A 22,794-nucleotide genomic window follows, 5' to 3' on the forward strand; every position below is an offset into this window, starting at 1 on the left:
GTACGTGGTTTTATTGATGGCTTATTAAATTTTGAAATTAAATAAGACTCGGTCAGGCATAAGCTGTACACAGATTCCTGGCCACATCCTTCACTCCCTCTATTATAAACAGTAATTTTTTACCAAGAGCATAGTATATGTGGTAATTTCACTTGTAGCAATTTGTTTCTTATTTTGTTATAAATTCGAATGTTTTGTTTTGCAATGTAACAGAATGTTATGTAAAAAAAATTTTTTTTTTTCTCAGTTGGATGTTGCATTGGAAGCTAATACAGCGACCATTCGAGCATTAGAATCTGTGCAGAAAAAGGTGTCCAAAATGAATCTAGAAGAAAGAGCAGACTTTCATCTTGATGATTCATTAGGTGGAAGTTCTCTTGTGATTCATCAGAAGGCTATAAGAAGGTTGTTTTTTTTTTATTTGGCTTCTTGACTTATGATTCATTAATAATAGCAGTAATAAGCAGTAATAATATCATGCTCTCCTCCATATCAGATTGCTGGATATCTGATTTTGACCATGTAGTGCTTAACTAAATAAGCAAAAAAAATTTATTTATTCCTTTATAAAGTGTATTTTTTTGATTATTTTTTATTATTTTAAATGTATATTTCATTTTAGAAGGATTGAAATTAACTAAGTTATCTTCAATTCTTGTTATTCAGCCACTGATTAGAGAGTAGATTAAGTGATGTGGGCTGGAACGTCTGGTCATGTACATGGTTTTATTGATGTATTAAATTTTGAAATTAAATAAGACTCAGTCAGGCATAAGTTTTACATGGATTCCTCGCCACATCCTTCACTCCCTTTATTATAAACAGTAATTTTTTACCAAACATATATGTGGTAATTTCACTTGTAGCAATTTGTTTCTTATTTTGTTATAAATTCGAATGTTTTAATTGTTTTGCAGTGTTAACAGAAATAAAAAAAAAATGAAATGTAAACATACATTTCATGTATGTTTCAAATAATATGGATTTTATAATGCTTATTTTATGTACAAATTATCTTAATCTTCCAATAGTTGTCGCAATCTCTAATCTGCCTTTCCAATTAATAGTAAATATAAACATTTACATAAATTAGTAGACAAATTTCTGTATTGAACTTCTTCCTTTGTATGTTAAGCTTGCAGTTATGTCCATTCAGTTTTGCAGCCTCTTTGCATCCTTCCACCTTAATTTGGATCTTCCTAGTCTTTCTTTTGTCTTTTGATGTTCAGATCCTTATTTTTATTTATTTATTTTTTTTTACTAATTTTGTGTTTTTTCATTTTTTTGATTTGTTCATTCCACTTTAAACTTCTGGTTTTTTTTTTCTCCAATAGCTTGTGGGTTCAATTTCACATTCATCTCTTATCACAAAATTCCAGACTTTCTCTTAATGATTTTTTTTGTAATCTTACATAGTACTTTCTTTCATTTCTGTGGTTTCATTTATTTGCATAATTTTTTGTTTCAGCTCCATTTTTGCATCCGTATATCAAAATGGACCTTATAACTGCTTTCTGTATTCTTTTTTTTGTTTCTTTTGTTAGGTCCTTATTGTTCCAAAGATTACCATTTGAGCATCCTGCTTATTTAGCATTATTTGCCTGGTTTATGACTTCTACTATTCTATTTCTGCTGTTAATTTCTATACCCAAATATTTCAGTATCTTTACCTTCTATTATTTTTCCTTCTAATTACAATTTAACTTTTCCAGTGTCCTTAGAAACTGTTAATGATTTTCTTTTATTTATTGAAATTTCCATATTATATTTTGTTGTAATTTGTTTAAATCTGTGCAGCACTATTTGTAAATCATCTTCTTTTTCTGCAAGGAGTACTGTTTCATCTGCATAATTCATCATTTTTAATTCTGTATTTCCTATTTTAACACCTTTCTTAACTTCCACGTTTATTGCTCTAATAATTTTGTCCATAATAAAAGGGTTGGACTCTATGAATCTCTTTGTCATATATCTTTTCTAGTTAGTACTTCTTTAGATAATGTTTTCAGGTTTAATTAGTGTTTGATTTTCCATATAGCTTTCTTTCACTATTCTAATAAGGTTTTAGGTATAGTTCTTCTTTCTAATATGTTTAGTACATCTTGTAGTCTTACTTTATCAAGTGCTTTTTTCAAATTTTGACCGTAGGTGTATTGGCATATTAAATTCAATTGCCTTTTTTTCTAATTTGATTCAATATAAATACTGCATCCGTACACGCTCTTTCTTTTCTAAACCCTTGTTCTTGAAATTCCAAATTATTCATAAGATATTCAACACGTTTGGTGCATAATAAATTTATTCCTCTATAATTTTCTAGCTTATTTGTATCTCCTTTTTTTCAGAATTAGTATTGTGATACTTACTCTTTTTCCCATTTAGTGGAAATTTTTTCTGTGTTACACATAACTGTAAAGAGTTTGTCTATTAATAAAGAGTTTGACATTAATTTTATCAATGCTTTCCAAATTTTCAGATTTGCTATTTGTTTTTGTATTGTCAATGTAGAGATATAAAACCTGTTATAATAATTTTATTCCTGTTCCTACGTTAAATGTAACCATGAATTCCAATGATATTATTTTCTACCGAAAAATGTTTTTAATGAAAATTGTTATTTTCGCTTGGAAAGTGAACTCTGAAAAGCATTTTTGTTTTAGACAAGGATTTCTTGGAATACATTAATTTCACATGAAGAAACATGTATGTTAATACAGCTGCTAATGGGACAAAAACAAAGTACTCAATGAGTACTTCGTTTTTGTCAGATGGTATGACATACCATCTGATAATATATGACTTGAACTTTGTTTAGGCCTAACAAGTGATGAAGGTCTAATAAGTGTTTATGCCTAATAAGTGATGAAGAATGTTTTGAATGAATGATAAAAACACTTTCTCTACCAATAAAGTGGATCAGAAAACTGCAGATTAATACTGCAGGTTTCTGCAGTATTAATGGCAAAATAATGCAAGAAAACATGCATATATACCATTAGATATTTAAAAAAAAATCATCATTTTCCTGTCTCTAATACTGTTGAAATAACAGAACATTCGAGCTAATGGCACATTGAGATCAGATGTTTGCATACAGTGCAGATGTCCTGCAGTGCTGAAAAAAGAAAACGGGAAGTCACACGATTACTGTATTTGTTTACATTCGCCATTTTGAAGGTGAATTCCGTACTGATATCATGGATTATACCACTGTTTTACATTTATTTTAAATTAAAAACCCCTCACTAAGGTTAATAAACCTCATACAGAGAAGAAAAGAACAACATTAAAGCTTAGTGACAAACTTGATATAATCCAAACTATTACATTAGGGTCGCCTGGAGAGTTAATTCATATACCCATTATTGTGTCTATAAATTGCATGTGTTCTCTGGTTGATTTGCCTGGTTTGCTGGACGAAGAACCCCAGTTTCTGGGGGGGGGGGAACCTTGCTATCAATGCCTGAGACTGACTAACTCAGCCACGGAGTGAAACAAGCCCATAAAAGTTCCTCGTGTCATCAACAGGATTTGAACCCAGGCCTTTTCCACCCAGTGTGGTGAGGACGGTGATAATACCACTGTACCACCCACTCAGACTAAACTTGATATAATAAAGAAAATAGAACGGGGCATAAGCAGGAGTTTAATGGCAGAATATAATATTGGATCATCAACATGTTTATGTTTTTTATGTGCAGTTAATAAAATTGCATTCTTAATCTCTCTATTTCTTATTTAGCCTCATTATTTCTGTATTAAATGTATTAAAAATGAAACTTTCTAGATAATAGAAAAATCAAAATAATGGCACCTTTAATCCTCAAAAGTGCTGCTATTCTGAAGTTCTATTGTAATTTGTTCAAGTCTCCCCTAAATTTATTCAAACTAATCACAACATCAAGAAATTTTTTCCAAAAATAAATCACTCTGGCTGAAATCAAATTTCTGCACATATAGACAAACTCTCCCACTAATCCAGGTACAAAGCATTTTTTATTTATTTCTGTTATTCATATTTTATTTCTTTGAGATTTTATGTCATACCTGCATATATGCACTATTGGGAAAATAATTGGACAAATTATAGGGCATGTGAAATTTATGAAATATTTTAAGGGAGCTCAAGGTATAAAAGTCTGGGAACCTCTGCCTTATACAATAGAATAATTAGCTGTTTATCGCTGCAGGCAAAATTCCTGTATATCCTTGACACAGTCCCATGAGTTGTCTTAGCAGTCTGTCTGCACTGTCCAGCACTGCCATTGTCAGACTGTACAGTTATGCCTAGGTCCTTTTCATTTTCCTATACCTTGAGTTTGGTATCAACCTAATGTATCTTGCATTTATTAGTGATAAACCATTTTTCAGCTCATCTGCCTAATTTATCTAGGTCTAGGTAGCACTTAGACGTTAAACTTGATATGCTTACATCAGTATCATTAATTAATATTTAAAATAGTTAGGGGGTGGGGTCCAACACTGAAGCCTAGGCAACTCCACTCGTTAAAATCCAAATAAATTATGTTGCTAAATGTTTATGCAAGTTTGTGTTGCTATGTGTAGTTGTCTATTTGAATAATTTTTTAATAGCAGCATAAGCGAATACCTAGTTTTTTTAACATTTGTTTCTGTAAGAGTTGTTATCAAAAAATTTGTAAGCAGTTTCTGACTTTTGATTTTCTATCAGAGCTGGCTCTTCCTCCATGTGTTATGGCTGTGTTTCGCATCAAAATTTTTTGTTGCCCACTGTGTTTGAGATGATAACATTAAACTGATATGTCAAATTTTTACCAACTACATAAGAGGATATAAGAGGAAGTAAGCAAACCCTTAGCCATAATTATGAGAACATCCTTGGACTCAGGGGAAGTCCCCACGGACTGGAGATGTGCAAATGTATCCCCAATTCACAAAAGGGGATCGAAAGGTGGCACGAATAATTACAGACCAGTTAGTTTTACTTCTATTCCGGGTAAAATAATGGAGTCACTGGTTAAAGATGCATTGCAGGATCATCGAGACAAGACTGCAGCAATAATTCAGACACAGCATGGGTTTGTTAAGGGAAAGTCTTGTCTGACAAATTTGATTGGATGTGGTTACAAAGGTGGTTATGATGTTGGTTACAAAGGAACTGGATGCAAAAAATAATTTTGATATCATATACCTGGATTTCAAGAAAGCTTTTGACACTGTTGTGCATTGAAGACTACTGTACAAATTGGAGCAGAATGGTATTAAGGGTAAGTTGCTACAATGGATAAAAGGATGGTTGAGTGGGAGAAGACAGGGGGTGGTAATCAATGGGTGCTGCTCTTCGTGGATTAATGTTATTAGTGGAGTCCCACAAGGTTCGGTGTTGGGTACACTGTTGTTTTGTATATTTATCATTGATATTGATGAAGGTATATCAGGCTTAATGTCGAAGTTTGCAGATGATACAAAGGTTGGCAGGGTTGTTAATGGCAGTGTGCTATTGGAACAGGATCTAGAAAATTTGGGCAGATGGGCGGAGAAGTGGCAACTGAAGTTTAACATTGAAAAATGCAATGTACTGCATATGGGTAGAAGTAACCCCAGAGAAACATACCAACTGTGTGGTACTACACTTAAGGTGGTAGAAAATGAAAAAGACCTGGGAGTAATTGTGCAGTCAGATATGAAGTTTTCTGAGCAATGCTGCCAGGGCAGGTCATGGGATTTTGTCAATGATATATAGGAATTTTGCTAGTAGGGAAAAGGAGGTGATTGTCCCTCTGTATAAGGCAATGGTCAGGCCACGCCTTGAGTACTGCACTGCATACAGGTCTGGAGGCCTCATTTTAGGAAGGATGTAGATTTACTTGAGCGTGTACAGAGAAGGGCAACAAGATTGGTGAGGGGAATGAAGGGATCCTCTTACCAGGAGAGGCTTAAGTTCTGCAAATTGCAGTGGCTGGAGAAGGCACCTGCGAGATGACCTGATTATGGTGTATAAGGCCTTGAATGGGTTGAGCACCCTGAATTCTGATGGGATTCTTCCACTTGTTCAGATTACGAACCTAAGGGGGCATAAATTCAAATTGAGGAAAGACAGATGTAGAATAGATGCGCGGAAATTTGCCTTTAGCCGGCAGGTGGTTAATTGCTGGAACAAACTTCCATCTGTCATTGTGGAAGTTGATAGGTTAAATAAAATTAAGGAGGAACTGGAGAAACATTTTGAGGGGATTGTTTTGTAATTTTTTTTTTTTTTTTTTTCCGGCTGATGCTGCATAAGCTCATACACTTGCATCACATGCCACTACTACTACTTCTGCATTCGATTGTTTTCTGGTGTAGTTATGCTAACTAGTGCCCTTCTAACATGATTTTCATATTGTTTGTCTTTGTGGTTGTATGAACAATCCAAATATATTTTGTTACATCTGTAGTAACTATGTTGTGGCAAAACAAAGGCAGGATTATAACATTGTTTGGGAAAATGTATGGGGTGGACAAAATAATGGAAATTCTTATGATATAAGAGTTACAGGTATGTAGTAATATGATGTTGGACCACCCTTTGCTTTTAAAACTGCTTGTATTCAGTGTGGAATAGATTCAAATAAATCTTGAACTGTCGTAATAAAAATGTTGCACTTTGTGGAGGAGTGTCAAGCTCTGTGAGTGACGAAAGTGGAGGAAATCTACTTCTCGTTCTCCTCTCCAAATATGCCCACAATGGCTCAATAATGTTTGTCTGGTGATTATGTTGTCCATGAGAGATGCTTAGCCTCTCAAACTAAGTTTGGACTCTTCTGGCTGTGTGTGTATTGGACCATTATCATCTTGAAGCATGTCATTGTTTGTGGGGATGAACCTCGTCACTAAGAATATCAAGATAATCAGCGGCAATAATTCGCCCGGTTTATGATCAGACCCAAAAAAATACAAAGATATTGCTGCCAAAATAATTGTTGGTCCTCCTCCACATTTGATGGGTGACACAAGAGGCTCAGGGTGATGTGCTTCATTCTACATTTACCTAATGTAAACTCTCCCTGATGTTAGAAAAAAAGTGTGGATGATGATTCTTCTGAAAATGGCATATTTGCAATCATCAAATGTCTAGTTTTTATGCTTTTTTTTTTTTTTTTTTTTTTTTTTTTTTTTTTTTTATATGTTGCATCTTCTTTCTGGCATTACCATCAGTAACAAGTGGCTTGGCAATAGCGGCTCTGCCATAAATTTCAGCTTTATGAAGCTCTTTCCAAACTGTTTTGCTGAGAAGCACATTAAAACTGGATTGCTGAGAAGCACATGAAATTCTTCAATTATTTTTGAGGTGTTAGTTTTATGTTTTTAGGCTGCAGTCCTTTTTCAGTGTTCAGCAGTGTCCTTCGGTCAGCTTCAATTTTCTGTCACAATTCATCCAATTAGATTTTTTTTCATACTTGGTGAATATAGACATAACTTTTGATACAGTGGCACTGATATATTAAACAAATCAGCAGTTTTATTCACTGATGCCCTTGCTAAATGTGTATCAACAATTATATTTTTATATAATCTCTAAATAAACATCAGCTTTTATTGTCTTTCCTTTGCAGTACTACTTGCAAGAAACAAAAAAAAAAAAAATCATTTCTGAATGTTCATAAATACATCACAGCCATTACAAAAACTACTACTTTCATACCAAGTGTTTCCATTATTTTGTTTGCCCTCTCTATATGCTATGTATCCTGTAATTTTATTAAGTGACCAAGATTGAAAGTTGAACCTCCCCCGTGCTGTACATGTGTGGAGGGCTTACGATTTTTGAAATGTAAAAAAAAAAAGCCATGACATTTGCCATTCCCATGGTGAGGAGGGAACCCTGGGATCTTATTAATGATTACTTCTTGTGTTCTATAAATGTAGAAGGTTATAACACAAAGAATAAGCAGAGCATTGTGTACCAAAACAACATTCTTCAGCTGTAAGGCTAGTACCCCATGGACCTGAACAACCAGCACCACCTCCACCTTGATCTGATGGCATATCTAATGGTTCATGAATCATTAGATCCCAAGATCCAGGGTGGCCGTATTTTGAAACTTGGTAAGTGGGACAACTTGAAACGAAATGTGTAGTGTAGCATTTTTTCCTTCAAAAAGTAAAAAATATATATAAAATTACAATTAAAATACATTTCTTTATCAATCAATCAATCATAGTATTTATTTGTTATATGATTGTTGTTAATATGTTGTATAAATAAAACTGTTATTAAAAATATGTTATAAATAAAATAAAACTGTTATAGCTACTGTAATATAATATTACAGTATTTATAACAGTTATTTTAAAAATATCAAGGAAGACTACTTTTACTTTATATATTTTTCTTTGCATTTCGCTAGTTTTAAAATTTCTTCTCCTTCCGAAGATTTTACAAAGTTTTTAAATTCTGAACAGGACATGTTATAGTTTTCTTTCACCATAAGTTTGGCTTCTAAATTTTCTAATAAAAGACGGTTTCTCTCTTTCCACCAAGCAGATGTCATTAAGCTGAAAACCCTTTCTGATGAAGCATTTGAATGTGGTTATTCACTGTACTTTACGATATCTTAAACGATTATTACTGTTTTTATTTAATTTTCAAAATTACTTCACTTTAACAATTCAAAAAAAGGAAAATTCATTTATCTATGGCATACGTTATATGTGTAATTTAAAACAACAAAGAGAAAAAAGATTTCTCAATTCTCATTTTTTCTCTTGTTATTAGAATTAATTTTTAAGACATCTGTTAGATCCCAATTATAATTAATAAAAAATACGTAAAATCAATAAATTAACAGTTTTTTCCTCTCTTATCGAGAAAAATGATGGTATTATTGGGAAGCAGGACTTGAAGTTCTAAATTGGGATGGTTGGCCACCCTGCTAAAATCTGACATTTGCGATCCAGAGAATGGTATAAACTATTGTGTCAAAGAAATTCACAGCTGTTTAGAAAAAACAAACTCAACAATCTCATGAGCAATTTAAATCTAGCCAAAGGATCTACAGAGCTGTTAGAGTCAAGACTGAAATCCAAGAATCTGCCAGCCCTCGTAACACTCTTTTCGTGGTATAGACATCGTGAAGAAGAATTGGTTCTCCATTTTTCTGAAGAAGGCTCAGTGAAATGTTGCAACCTGCAACAATATGAATGTTTCTGAAATTTTTTGCGGTTATGAATGTTTTTGAAATTTTCTACCAACCAACAGAGTGAAGGCTCTTTATTGACTTGTCAAAGGAAAGCTTCAAAGAAGTTTCTGTTCTTAATGTAAAAACATGCATCCATTCCTCTAGCCCATTCAGCACACTTAAAAGAAAACTACAAAAATTTTAAGCATCTTTTGGAAAAAATTCAATACAGGAATTATGGTTGGCTAGTATGTGGAGATTTTAAAGTTATTGGTCTGCTGCTCATCTTTTAACTTGGTTACACACAAATGCCTTGATTTCTGTGTGAGTGGGATGGTCGATCAAGAATTGGGAAAGAAAAGTATGGCCACCAAGACAGACTCTGATACCAGTTCAAAGAACCTTAAAGACAAACCATTAATAGATTGAAAAAAAGTACTGATACCTCCTCTGCATATCAAGCTAGCTTTAATGAAAACGTTTGTCCAAACTCTGAATAAAGAAGGATATTTTGTTTTGAGTATTTTTGCAGTAAATTCCCATCACTTACATATGAAAAAATCAAATCAGGAATTTTTGTTGGACCTCAAATCTGCCAGCTGCTGCTAGACTGTATTTGAAGAATCCATGAACCAAACTGCAAGAGACCCTTGGACTGGATTTAAAAATATATGCAAATTTTTGAGAAAGAGTAAACAATCAAATTATGGACAATCATGAGTAACATTAGCATTAGTAGAGGCATATGATGCAAGAAAGCAAGCTTATGCAGCATCAGCCAAAAAAAAAAAAAACCACTCCCATTTCACCCCTCCATTTGTTCGAAATACCTGTCCAGCTGAGCCTTAAATTTATTTAGGCTATCAACTTCTACAACAAGGGATGGAAATCTGTTCCACCAACCAACTACCCTCTAGCTAAAGGCAAATTTCCGCACATCTATCCTACATCTGTCTTTCCTCAATTTGAATTTATGCCCTCTCAGGTAATTATTCTGAACAAGAGGAAGAATCCCATCAGCATTGAGCATTCTTAAACCATTCAAAGCTTTATACACCTCTATCAGATCACCCGGCTGGTGCCTAGTCGCCAGACACTGTAATTTGCAAAACTTAAGCCTTTCTTCATAAGAGCAACCCTTTGTTCCATTCACTAATCTTGTTGCTCTTCTCTGTACTCGTTCCAGCAGCTCTACATCCTTCTTGAAATGAGGTCTCCAGATCTATATACAGTACTCAAGGTGTGACCTGACCATTGCCTTATACAAGGGGATAATCAACCTCCTTATCCCTGCTAGAAAAATTCCTGTATATTACCCCCAGATCCTTTTCATTCTCTACCACTGTCAGTGTAGTACCACAGAGTTGATACGTAACTCTGGGGTTGCTGTTTCCCCTCATGTAGTACTTTACATTTGTCAATGTTAAACTTCATTTGCCACCTCTCAGCCCATCAGTTCAACCTTTCCAGATCCTGTTGCAGCAGCATACTGTCAGTAGTGTCCTTAACAACCCTGCCAACCTTTGTATCATCTGCAAACTTGGATATTAAGCTTGATATACCATCATCAATATCATTTATAAATACAGAAAACAACAATGGACCCAATACTGAACCCTGAGGGACTCCGCTAATAACATTAGTCCACGATGAGAAGTGTCCATTGATTACCACTCTCTGTCTTCTCCCCCTCAACCATCCCTTTATCCATAGCAGCAATTTGCCTCCAGTACCACACTGCTCTAATTTGTGCAGCAGTCTTCCATGTGCAACAGTATCAAAAGCCTTTCTAAGATCCAAATATATAATACCAAATTTTTCCTTGCATCCAGTTCTTTTGTGACTGCATCATAGTATCCAATCAAATTGGTCAGGCAAGACTTTCCCTTAACAAACCCATGCTGTGTCCGAGCTATAACTGAAGTCTTGTATAGATGATCCTACAGTGCTTCTTTAACCAGTGCCTCCATTAATTTTCTTGGAACAGAAGTTAAACTCACAGGTCTATAATTACTTGTGTCAGTCTTTGATCCTTCTTTGTGAATTGGGGGTCACATTTGCACATCTCCAGTCTATGGGTACCTCCCCTGAGTCCAAAGAAACTCTCATAATTATGGCTAAGGTTTCCTTACTTCCTTTGCTGCCTCCATTAATATAACTGGATAGATCCCTTCCACCCCTGGTGTCTTTTTTATGTTTATCCTCAACAATTTCTCCTCCACTTTCCTCTCAGTTATCACAAAATCATCTAGCTCACTGCCAGAGTTTAACTCACCTCTGGCATTCCCCATCCTGAATAACTCCTCATGGGTGAATGTAGATGCAAAATACCCATTTAGTTTGTTAGCCACCTGAGCAGGATCATCAACAGTTGAATCATCAATATCCAGTGGACCAATCTGATTCATCCCTTTCCTTCTAGAGTTTACATAGGTAAAGAACTCTTTTCTGTCTTTCTTTGCATCCTTTGCCAAGGATTTCTCGTAATCTGCCTTTGCCTGTCTAATCTCCTTTGTGACTTGGTTACAGACCAGCTTATATCTGTCATAGGCTTCCATGTCACACATTAATTTATATGTATCACATGCATTTTTCTTCTCTACCATATGTCTCATTAGTTGGTATGTAAAGCCTAGTAGCTTCCAAGATAAATTCTTTGAATGCTTCCCATTTTGAATTTGCTGTTGGTAAAATCATCAGTTGGTCCCACTGTATAGAATTTAAATACTGTCTCAGACCATCGTAGTCGCCTTTACGAAAGCAAAAACCCTTCCCTTTACCCCTGATGGTAGTTACCTCTTTGAGTAAATCCCACTTCAGCGCTGTGATCACTGCCACCTAGTGGTTCCTTTATCTGCCGATTCTTAATGCATGAAGAATCACTATTGATAATCAGATAAAGGGTATTACTCCCTCTAGTTGCCTCCCGAACATGCTGATATAGAAAACAATCATCCAATAAATCCACAAAAGCCTTGCTAGTGTGTGAGTGACCAACCCACAAATTCTAGTCAATATCTGGGAAATTAAAATCCCCCATTATAAGACTCTCTGATTTACTGGCCCACTCTATTTCTCTGTACAGTTTCTTATTATACTCATCAGAGTCATTAGGCTTATAGCACACTCCTACTCTCAATTTTGATCTCCCAATGCTTATATCACACCAAACTGACTCGACACTGCACTGTCCAGTGATGTCGACTGGCTTCACTTCTTTGGATTTTGTGTGTTTCTTTACTAATAGTATAACCCCTCCTCCCTTCCTATCCTGTCTATCCTTTCTGTACACATTGTACTCCCTAAATTCCAGTTCTGCATTCCTTATATCTGTGTGACACCACATCTCTGATATCCCAACAATATCTGCCTTTAATGTTTTGAGCAATACCTCAAATTCATCAAATTTATTTACCAAACTCCTAGCATTGGTGTACACGCAAGTATACATGCACCTGTTCCTATTCTTAGCTACCCTAACACAACCATGTGTTTACTTGTATCTGTGTGACACCACGTCTCTGATATCTCAACAATATCTTCTTTGATGTTTTGAGCAATACCTAAAATTCATCAAATTTATTTGCCAAACTCCTAGCATTGGTGTACACGCAAGTATACATGCACCTGTTCCTATTCTTAGCTACCCTAACACAAAACCCATGTGTTTACTTGCACCTCAATGACTTCCAGCAGTCTCTGAAGTAAAAATAAAAAATAAATTTTCTGTTTATACTCCGGGACGACCAAACGGTCAGAAGAGTTCACAAGATAGATAGAATACAAGAAACAGCACCGTATTCGGTGGTCACGGGCTTGAACCCCGGTCACTCAAGGCACGTGTACTTATGCACCCGCGCGCCTGACCACTAGGCTACGGCCCTGCATCTTGTTTTCCAGGCTACTGCTCATTCCAATAGAAGCAGTGCAAGAATCACTTTCACCTCTGCCAGTGGGTACTGTTAATCTGTTAGTACTTGTATCCCCCCCCCATGCTAGCAGTTTTCCAACTCACCTAACACTGCCTCGATAGCATCAGCAAATATTCTTGCACCCTTTCTGTTTAAGTGTATCCCATCCCTGTAGAAGCAGTCTCTCCTGTTAACAAGTACAGACCAGGCTGAAAAAAATTCTACACCTTGAGCCTTGCACAATCTTTCCAGGGCCGAATTGATCGACAAGGCTCTCATCATATACTTCCTCCTATCGTGTCTGTGCAGAATTGCAGACACTTTCAAATTCAACCCTAATTCACGGCTTTTTTTCAACAGTGACCTGTACTTGTTAAGTAATTCTGCTGGTCTCCTACTCTTAATATCATTAGTGCCAACGTGTACAACAAGGCAGAGAAGTACAGAAAACTAGGCTGCAGTATTAAGGTATACTTCTTCCAGTTCATCTCCAGTATTTCCCAGAAAATTTAGACAGTTTAAGTGAAAATCAGGGAAAAGATTTCATTGGGATATAAAAGAAATGAAAAAAAGAAAGGTACCGATGAGGATGGATGGAATGCCAGTATGATGTTTGACTACTGCTGGATTCTAATAGGAGAACAGCCACTGTAGAAATTTTATCCAGTCTAATGTATAAGAAATCCAGTTTGTGGCCATCTAGACTTGTGAGGAGAACATAACCTTTGATATTTCTGTTTTTACATATTTTTATCAATATATTTTATGTAAAATTACTTATTTATAAAACATGTAAGAATAAAAATAAACTAGAAGCAAAAAAAACCAATATTTTTGTTTTTTTTATATTTGAAAAAAATTCTGACATGATAGAGCAAATTTCAAGTAACTCAATTTCCATTAAAAATGTAGTTCAGATTTCTTATCAGCAATAAAGCATCATAGAACTTTTCTTAAAATGCAGGCTAATGATATTTAATATAATTTTGCTATTATAGTATAGTATAATATAATTCAGATTATGTACTGCAGTATTAAACAAGAAAATGAAGACTGAGCATTTTGCATTGATTGAACAGTGTGAGATTAATTATTGGTAACATAGATACTGTATGTATCAAAGCCACAGACAGGGGAATTTGTTTCAAACTAAAATAATCTGTCAGAATGCACTGTTTCAGTGACAGAGTATGATTTAAAAGAGAATTATGAAGGTGCATGATAGCATTTAGTTCACTTCCAGTTCGGTTCGGTTGTGCTTGAAAAAAACTATGTACAAGTTCTTAATCCTTGATGAGTGACTTTGAACAAAACTTCTTATGGAACCATAGTAGGTTTCTCTTCTTTAATACTGCAAATTTCAGATCCCATTACGTGTGCAATGAGTTCCTCTTCATTTGCGTATATCTTGAAACACACAACATCCACATCCACTTCAGCATAGTCTTTAAAATATTTCCATCTAAGTTTTGGTGATGATGTACATTCTCAAAAATTTCTTTGATTAATAGAAAAAGCAGCAGCATGAGAAGCTTCATTCATTGCATTATTTAAGATGATGAATCCAGCAAGTTTGAAGACATCAGCAATCACTTTTTTCTAACCTCCCAGCATGTTGATTTTGCGTTGTTTTGTTTTCAATAAACAGCACAATTTTGTTTAATAGCATTCTTTGATAACTTTTCTTAAAGCACTGGATTACACCTTGATCATGTGGTGAAGAACTGATGTCCTGTTACATGGCAGGTACTCAAGTCTTTGCACACCAGCCATTCACTTGGCAGTGAGGGGGTGCAGTTGTCTGCAAACAGCAGAATTTTCTGTTCTTCTTGCTGATCTCTTTCTCTAAGTCCGATCAATTCTTCATAAAAACTGTCATATTAGGGCCACCTTAGAATCAGCTCATCTGCTCATGTGTAACATGTTCATAAATTTTGTGTTCTCTGTTCAATTTGCCTGTTTTGCTTGACAGAAAACCAGAGTTTCTTAGGATAGAAGAAACCTTGCTATTCACACCTGAGACTAACTCAGCCATGGAGTGAAAAAAATCCATGAAAGTTTCTTGCATCATTGACAGGATTCAAACCCAGATCTTTTCCATCCAGTGTTGAGGGGAGGACGGTAATTATAACCACTGTACTACCTGTGCAGACACTCATTCTTCATAGATTTTTTATGGCATCCAAGCCTTTTGGTTTTCTGAGATACATAGTCGATAATGACTTCAAACCTTTAAAGCATCAGGACTTCTGTGCCAGACAAGTTCAAGTTTGCTATTACATAAATGATAAGCTGTTGTTTATTAGATAAAATGCTTATTAGATAAGCATTTTATTTAATAGAAAAAAAAAAAAAGTCAAGTTTCAGCAGCATTGAAAATGTCATTCTGGTTGTATATTTTAAAGGATTTTCCTTTCATTCCTTCATAGTTTCAGTGTTGATGGCTGCAGCTTTACTGCACACTTTTTTTGAAAGGCAGCCTATGATGAGTCTTAAATTTCTGGAACCAACCACTGGAACACTTTCTTTAATATTCATCCAAAATGCAAATGATTTAGCCCTATTTTTTTAAAAGATTTCTGTCTGTGAGAATGTTTTTTGCACACATCATTAGCTATTCCAATAGTAGATTTTCAAGATCCGGATACTTCTTCTTTCATGCTCTGATCCTAGTGCAGCAGATTTCTCTAAGCTTTCAATCTTTCAGAATGGTGAAAAGTACTGTAAGGAATATTGAACTGTTTAGCAATATATTAGTCTTAGAATTCACACCATTATCTACAGCTTGTGAAATTTTACAAGCTGTAGATAATGTGATTGGCTAAGCTACCCACTTCATGGGTGCCATACTGATAAACCAACAGTCTCTACATACTGTATATTGAAATTAACTTTTAGTCAAATTAATTTCATTACAAGGAGTGGGAGAAATTGCCAGCAAGTGATTTCTCATGGTGAGCTTGCAAGTTTGTCATTAGCTTCAATATTCTTTCATTTTGAAATGTGAATATTGGTAATATAAAAGTAAACATAATAGAGTGGAGGAAATTTTTGTGCCATTATAGAGAGAATTTGTTCTTTCAGTGTTGCTATAAGGAATTTAAAATAGCATTAGGTTTATAGGAAATTGGGTGGTATCTACCACATAGGTTGTTATAACGTGCTGGCATATTATAATATCTCTTATGTGGTTGGTAAAAAATTTGACATTGTTGATTGTAATCTCTTTGCCACTGCTGGCACCTTAATTATATGAATTTTATGGTGTCTCTATGTAATACTCCACTTAAAGGAACAAAGGTTAAAAGTTAATTATCCTCTTATGCTGTTGCTGTAAAATTGACACATCAGTTTTCCATTACCATCAATCATAGTGAGCTGCAAAAATTAGTTGTAAACCACACCCAGCTTTGATCAAAAATAAAAAGCCACACAGTACTCGGAGATTTTTACAATTTGTTTCATTTGTTACAAATGAAACAAATGTTAAAAGTTAAGTATCCTCTTATGCCATTGATACAGGAATTTTGCAAGCAGGGATAAAGAGGTGGTTATCCCATTGTATAAGGCAATAGTCAGCCTACATCTTGATTAATGCATACAGGTGTGGAGGCCTCATATTAAGAAGGATGTGAACCTGTTGGAATGGGTGCAGAGGAAAGCAACAACTTTTAGTTATTGACTATTGTCCAACAAAGCATAAGCAGATGTCATATAGGATCTGGGTATAGAATGGTAAGCATTGAACAAACTGAACTCAAAAATATAAAAATAACATATGCGATAGCCACTACCTTTATAAGTTAAATGAACAAATAAAAGACAGATTTCCATGTTGACTCCACGATTCAACTGGTCTAAACCAAACACATTTGCATTTAATTTAAACACAATGGTGAGTGGAGTCGACATAGAAATCTGTATTTTGTTTGTTATATTTGTTTGTTTAAATTATAGAGAGAAATTGAACACAGAAATATCAATTTAACCTATGCCATGGACACTAGCTGCTATGATATTTGTTGTATCCATGACTATTCTTATATTTTTGAGTTCATTTTGTTCTTTACTTCTTATTCTTTGTAATATATAGGGACATCTGTTGACACTTTGCTGAATAGTAATCAGTGACTGAAATACAATCTTTGGAATTCACAAGAACTGATGTTTCTTGAAGAATTAGTTCTTGTGAGTTCCTTGTATTTTTTTATTTATTACATATGTGGTACTCTTCTTTTGGAGTGTGGGAGTTGTATCTTTGTGCAAGAAGTCTTGCATTTATAATAATAATAGTAATAGTCATATAGTGGAAGGAAGCCACAGGCATTTGTTGCATGGGGGGATGAGTAGATAAGAAAGAAAATACAGATTATTTGCTTCTGCCTCACATAGGTAACTATCCAGTTGACCTTTGAATTTGTGCTGCACCATAATGGATAAAATGCTACAATCCTAATTCACTGATTAGTATTCATTAATTACTGAGTGTGGACTAGAAAGTCATCTGCAAATTTTGACATGACACCTTCTATTCCTTCATCAATGTCATTTATGAAAATGAGAAGCAAGAGTGGTCAAGGAACTGATCCTTGAGGGACCCCACTTCTGACGTTACACCAGTTTGCACTGCTGGAGGTGAGCATGACACTTTAGTCTGTTTAATGTTTATGATTTTATTTTATTTTTACTGTTAAAGGTATCTTGGTACTTAGGTAGCAGTATAGCACCTCACTGAGTGTAACCTTAATTGCAATATTAATGTGATATATTAGCTTGGTGGTATAGCAATATTCTTTTTTCTACAGCAGTTTTGAGACATAATCATGTTTTGTTTTGTTTTTCAATAATTTCTTCAGTCAGTATCATCTTAATTATATGAATTTTATGGTGTCAACAGTTACTGTTCATAAAAAAAAAAAAAAAAAAGTATAGTTTTGACCAAAAATATAAAAATTAGGTTGAAGCAAGTGAGTTATTAATTTTTCTGCCCTTGTAAGTTTCAGTTTGCACAAAGTATCGTTATTTAAATGACATACAGTAAACCTTCTCTTTAACAGACTTTGAAAATAAATAAATAAATTTCGGTTTATTCTCTGGGTGGCCAGGGTCAAAAAAGTATGTGTTCACTGACTATGCATATATTTAATTAAGGGAAGCCATATTTTTATTTATTTTCTGGCACCACAGTTCACAATATGCTGTGCATTTTTCATGACAGTATATGAGCTTGAACTGAGAATCTCCTCATTTGTTGCTGCACATGCCACTGAACCTAGCTTTTCATCCATATGAGATCTAGTGATGTAACTGTCTCAGTATGATAGTATTTGTAATCAGTGAAAATATTTTCACTACCAGGAGCCAGGTTTTTCTCACCATCACCTTCCACCAGCCTGCCAAACAGGTCAAACATCTGTATTGTGTCATCTGAACCTCCAGAGAGGATACACAAGAACTCTTTAGACTCTGTCAGTAGCCACTATGCAGTGCAGCAAAATATCAATCTCTCCTAACCTGCACTGCTTGCAAGTGCATTAAGGTACAGTATTTAATGTTTTTTTTATTTCATGCTGTAGCACTTTATTGTATCCTTTAAAAGAAATTTGTTTGCAAGAGGAACTGTTATTAAGTATATTTGTGTGTGCATACACACATGCACATTTTTTAATTTTGATTTTTTATTTATTTATTTATTATTATTTTATTTTATTTTTTTTTTTTTCAGGATATATGGTGATAAAGCTGGGGATATAATTGAAGGATTAAAGAAAAATCCTTTAGTTGCTCTCCCTTTAGTTTTAAGAAGGTAAGAAAAAATTTCATATCAATAAAGGAATAATTACCATTTATTAAATATGGTAATTCTGTTGATTAGGGTTATATATAATAATAATAGATTTAGCAAATGCTTTTTTATATACTGTAGGTAACAAGTATAAGTTACCTCCCCCCCAACCCTACATTTAAGTCTCGAGAAGTCAGAAAATGCATTGACCTGTGTATAAGTCATTATTATAAAATGTGCTTTTTGTGTATTTCGGAATAACAAAATAGATGACGTATGCAAAACTATTTGATTGAAAATCTTTTTTGATAGTAAATGAATGGAATGAAATTTTTATATTAATGATTTTATAAAATCAAAGATTCTGTTTATCACTTACCTTAATATTAAATAATTAAGAAGTTGTTTGAAATTGATAGCAACTAGATTTGGCAATCTGTGCATTGCATGCACTGTAAATAACTGAGAACAAGGACTAGACAAGCATTTGGTGTGAATGGATGGGTTAAATGGGAAGGGGTTTTTCTTTCTTTTTTTTGGCTGATGCTATATAAGCTTGATTTCTTGCATCATTTACCTCTACTAATAATGCTAAAGGTGTTTGTCCCAGTATCATTAAAAAGTATTTAAAAATTATTATAAGTAATAACAGGTAGTTTATTTTATTATTTACTTATTATTATTTTTGTATTTATTTATTTATTATTATTTGTTTTCATTTTTATTTTTTTGGCTGGTGTAGCAAAAGCTTACGGCTTCCTTTCACCATATGGCCATTAGCATTAGTAGAAGCACATGATGCAAGAAAGCAAGCCTATACAGCATGAGCCAAAAAAAAAAATCCCATTTCACTGATCCATTCATTCCAAATGTTTGTCTAGCTTTGTTTTGAATTTATTTAAGCTGTCAACTTCCACAACAACAGATGGAAGTTTGTTCCAGCAAACTACCCACTGGCTAAAGACAAACTTCTGCACATCTATTCTACAACTATCTTTCCTCAGTTTGAATCTATGCCCCCTCAGGTTTGTAATCTGCATTGAGCCTGCTCAATCCATTCAAGGCCTTATACACCTCAATCAGATCGCCTCGCAGGTGCCTAGTCTCCAGAAGCTGCAATTTCCAGGACTTAAGCCTTTCTTCATAAGAGCACCCCTTTGTTCCCTTCTCCAGTCTTGTTGCCCTTCTCTGTACTTGTTCTAGCAACTCTACATCCTTCCTAAAATGTGGCTTCGGGACATGTACGCAGTATTCAAGGTGTGGCCTGACCATTGCCTTATACAAGGGGATAATCACCTTCTTATCCCTGCTCACAAAATTCCTGTATATCATTGACAAGACCCCAAGACCTACTCTGGCAGCCTGTCTGCACTGCTCAGAAAACTACATATCTGACTGCATTACCCCAAGGTCTCTTTCATTCTCCACTACCCCGAGTGTAACACCACATAGTTGGTACATTTCTCTGGGGTTACTACTACCCATGTACTTTGCATTTGTCAATGTTAAACTTCAATTACCACTTCTCAGCCCATCTACCCAACTTTTCCAGATCCTGTTGCAGCAGCATACTGTCATTACTGTTATTAAAAACCCTACCAACCATTGTATCATCTGCAAACTTTGACATCAAGCTTGATATACCTTCATCAATATCATTGAGAAATAAACAAAACAACAATGGGCCCAACACCGAACCCTGAGGGACACCACTAATAACATTAGTCCACATAGAGCACTACCCATTGACCACCACTCTCTGTTTTCTCCCACTCAACCACATTTTATCCATTGTAGCAACTTGCAGTTAATGCCATACTGCTCCAATTTGTACAGTAGTCTTCCATGTGCAACAGTATCAAAAGCTTTCCTGAAATCCAAGTATATGATATCAAAATTATTTTTTGCATCCAGTTCATTTATGACCACATCATTAGTATTCAATCAGATTGGTCAGACAAGAATTCCCCTTGACAAACCCATGCTGTGTCTGAATTCTTGCTGCAGTCTTGTCTGAATGATTCTCCAATGCTTCTTTTAACCAGTGACTCCATTATTTTCCTTGGAACGAAATCAAACTAACAGGTCTGTAATTACTTGTGTCACCCTTCGATCCCCCTTTGTGAATTGGAGATACATTTGCACATCTCCAGTCCGTGGGGACTAACCCCCGAGTCCAAACAAGGATGCTCTCATAATTATGGCTAAGGGTTTACTTACTTCCTTTGCTGCTCCTTTAATATAACTGGATAGATCCCATCCACCCCAGCTGCCTTTCTTATGTCTAACTTCAACAATTTCTCCTTCACTTTGCTCTCAGTTATTACAGAATCATTCAACTTCCCGTCAGAGTGATAAACATCTGACCCTCTCCTCCTTGAATAACTCCTTATGTGTGAATGTACAATGCAAAATACTCATGTAGTTCGGCAGCTATCTGAGAATGATCATCTACAGTTAAACCATATATCAAGTGGACCAGTCTGATTCATCCTTATTCCTTTTAGAGTTTGTATAAGTAAGGAAGTCTTTGCTGTTTTCCTTTGCATCTTTTGCCAAAGATTTTTCATAATCTGCCTTCGGTTGCCTAACCTCTTTTGTGACTTGATTACAGACTAGCTTGTATCTGCCATAGGCTTCTGTGTCACCTGACAATTTGTGCATCCCATGCATTTTTATTCTCTGCCATGAGTCTCATTAGTTCATCTGACATCCATTTGGGCCTGAATCTATAGCAATATTTCTTAGTTGGAACAAAAAGCCTAGTAGCTTCCAAGATATTGAATCCCTTGATTCAAGATTCCTTGAATGCTTCCCGTTTAGAATTTGCTGTTGGTAACATCATCAGTTTGTCTCACTGTATAGAACCTAAAAAATCTCTGAGACCACTGTCGTCTGAGTCGCCTTTACGAAAGCAAAAACCCCTCCCTTTACCTCTGATGGTAGTTACATCTTTAAGTAAATCCCACATCAAATATATTATTTATACTATTAACATAAACTTTTCTCTGTATGTAGAAACTTGACAGGACCCATATATCATTCCCCTCACTTACTTTTTTATTTTGAAAAACATCCAAAATTTCTTGGCATATACCTAAGTATCTAATATTTACAGAGTTTACCTCAAAATTGTAATTATAAGTGAGAAAGACAACAAAGTGAATTGAAACTAAAAATTAAAAGCTAAATCTAAAAGACATTCATGGAATGTCTTTTCAAAAAAGGTAACCTAACATAACCTAACCTACACCTTTTATCTAATTCGTGAAATTTGTAGTTGTGCAAATTATTAAAACATTCATGCACATATAGAAATATCTCTGATCTGATGGCTAACCTACATATCATTTACATAAATTAACATGGCCCCTTGCTCTGTGGCATACATCTATTACATTTATCATTCATTTTCCACTTTCCTTAAAATTTTGCTGATATTCATGAAGTTTTAAAAGCCTTGTTAATCTTTCAGGCTTCCTCTCTTTTAATGCAATTTTGACTTTTTTTCTGATAGTAGGCTTTTAAATTTTACAAACCAGAATAAAGGTGTGCACCTTTTCTCACATTGGGATGTCTTTTAGTTTTTAGCTCTTAAATTTTAGTTTAATGCTACTTTTTTGTTTTTCATTACAGTTTTGTAGATAAGCTCTTTAAATATGTAAAGCATTTTCATCTGACACAAAAGAAGTTGCTTTAAAATTTATATTTATAATATTATTTGTAAATGATATGATATGTTACACATCATTGTGTTTTGTGTGGAAAGCAAGTTTCAACATAGGGCACAATCATTTTTATAATAAATTATGTATTTTATACCACTTGAATATTCTACACTTGTTGAATCTCATTATTTTTAAATTATTGTACAGAGAACTAGTCTTTGAAGTAATTTTAATTGTTGTTATTAACATATAAAGCTAAAAAAACTGAAAACGTAAATCATGTTCCATGT

The 22,794-nt window shown here is 34.6% G+C and overlaps 1 protein-coding gene across 6 annotated transcripts in view; it reads left to right on the top strand.

Annotated features, from left to right (window-relative positions):
* The window catches only part of LOC150074896 (paired amphipathic helix protein Sin3a-like), a 285,756-nt gene that overhangs the window by 169,299 nt on the left and 93,663 nt on the right, over nt 1–22,794 (top strand). For all 6 annotated transcript variants that reach the window (XM_090389366.1, XM_090389363.1, XM_090389365.1 and 3 more), the window contains exons 11-12: nt 248–405; nt 18,777–18,857. In XM_090389366.1, the coding sequence (XP_090245492.1) occupies nt 248–405; nt 18,777–18,857 (239 nt within the window). The remainder of the gene's footprint in view (nt 1–247; nt 406–18,776; nt 18,858–22,794) is intronic.

This window comes from Mastigoproctus giganteus, unplaced genomic scaffold (genome assembly GCF_048544385.1).
Source record: "Mastigoproctus giganteus isolate SK-2022 unplaced genomic scaffold, ASM4854438v1 scaffold_15, whole genome shotgun sequence".
NCBI lineage: Eukaryota > Metazoa > Arthropoda > Arachnida > Uropygi > Thelyphonidae > Mastigoproctus > Mastigoproctus giganteus.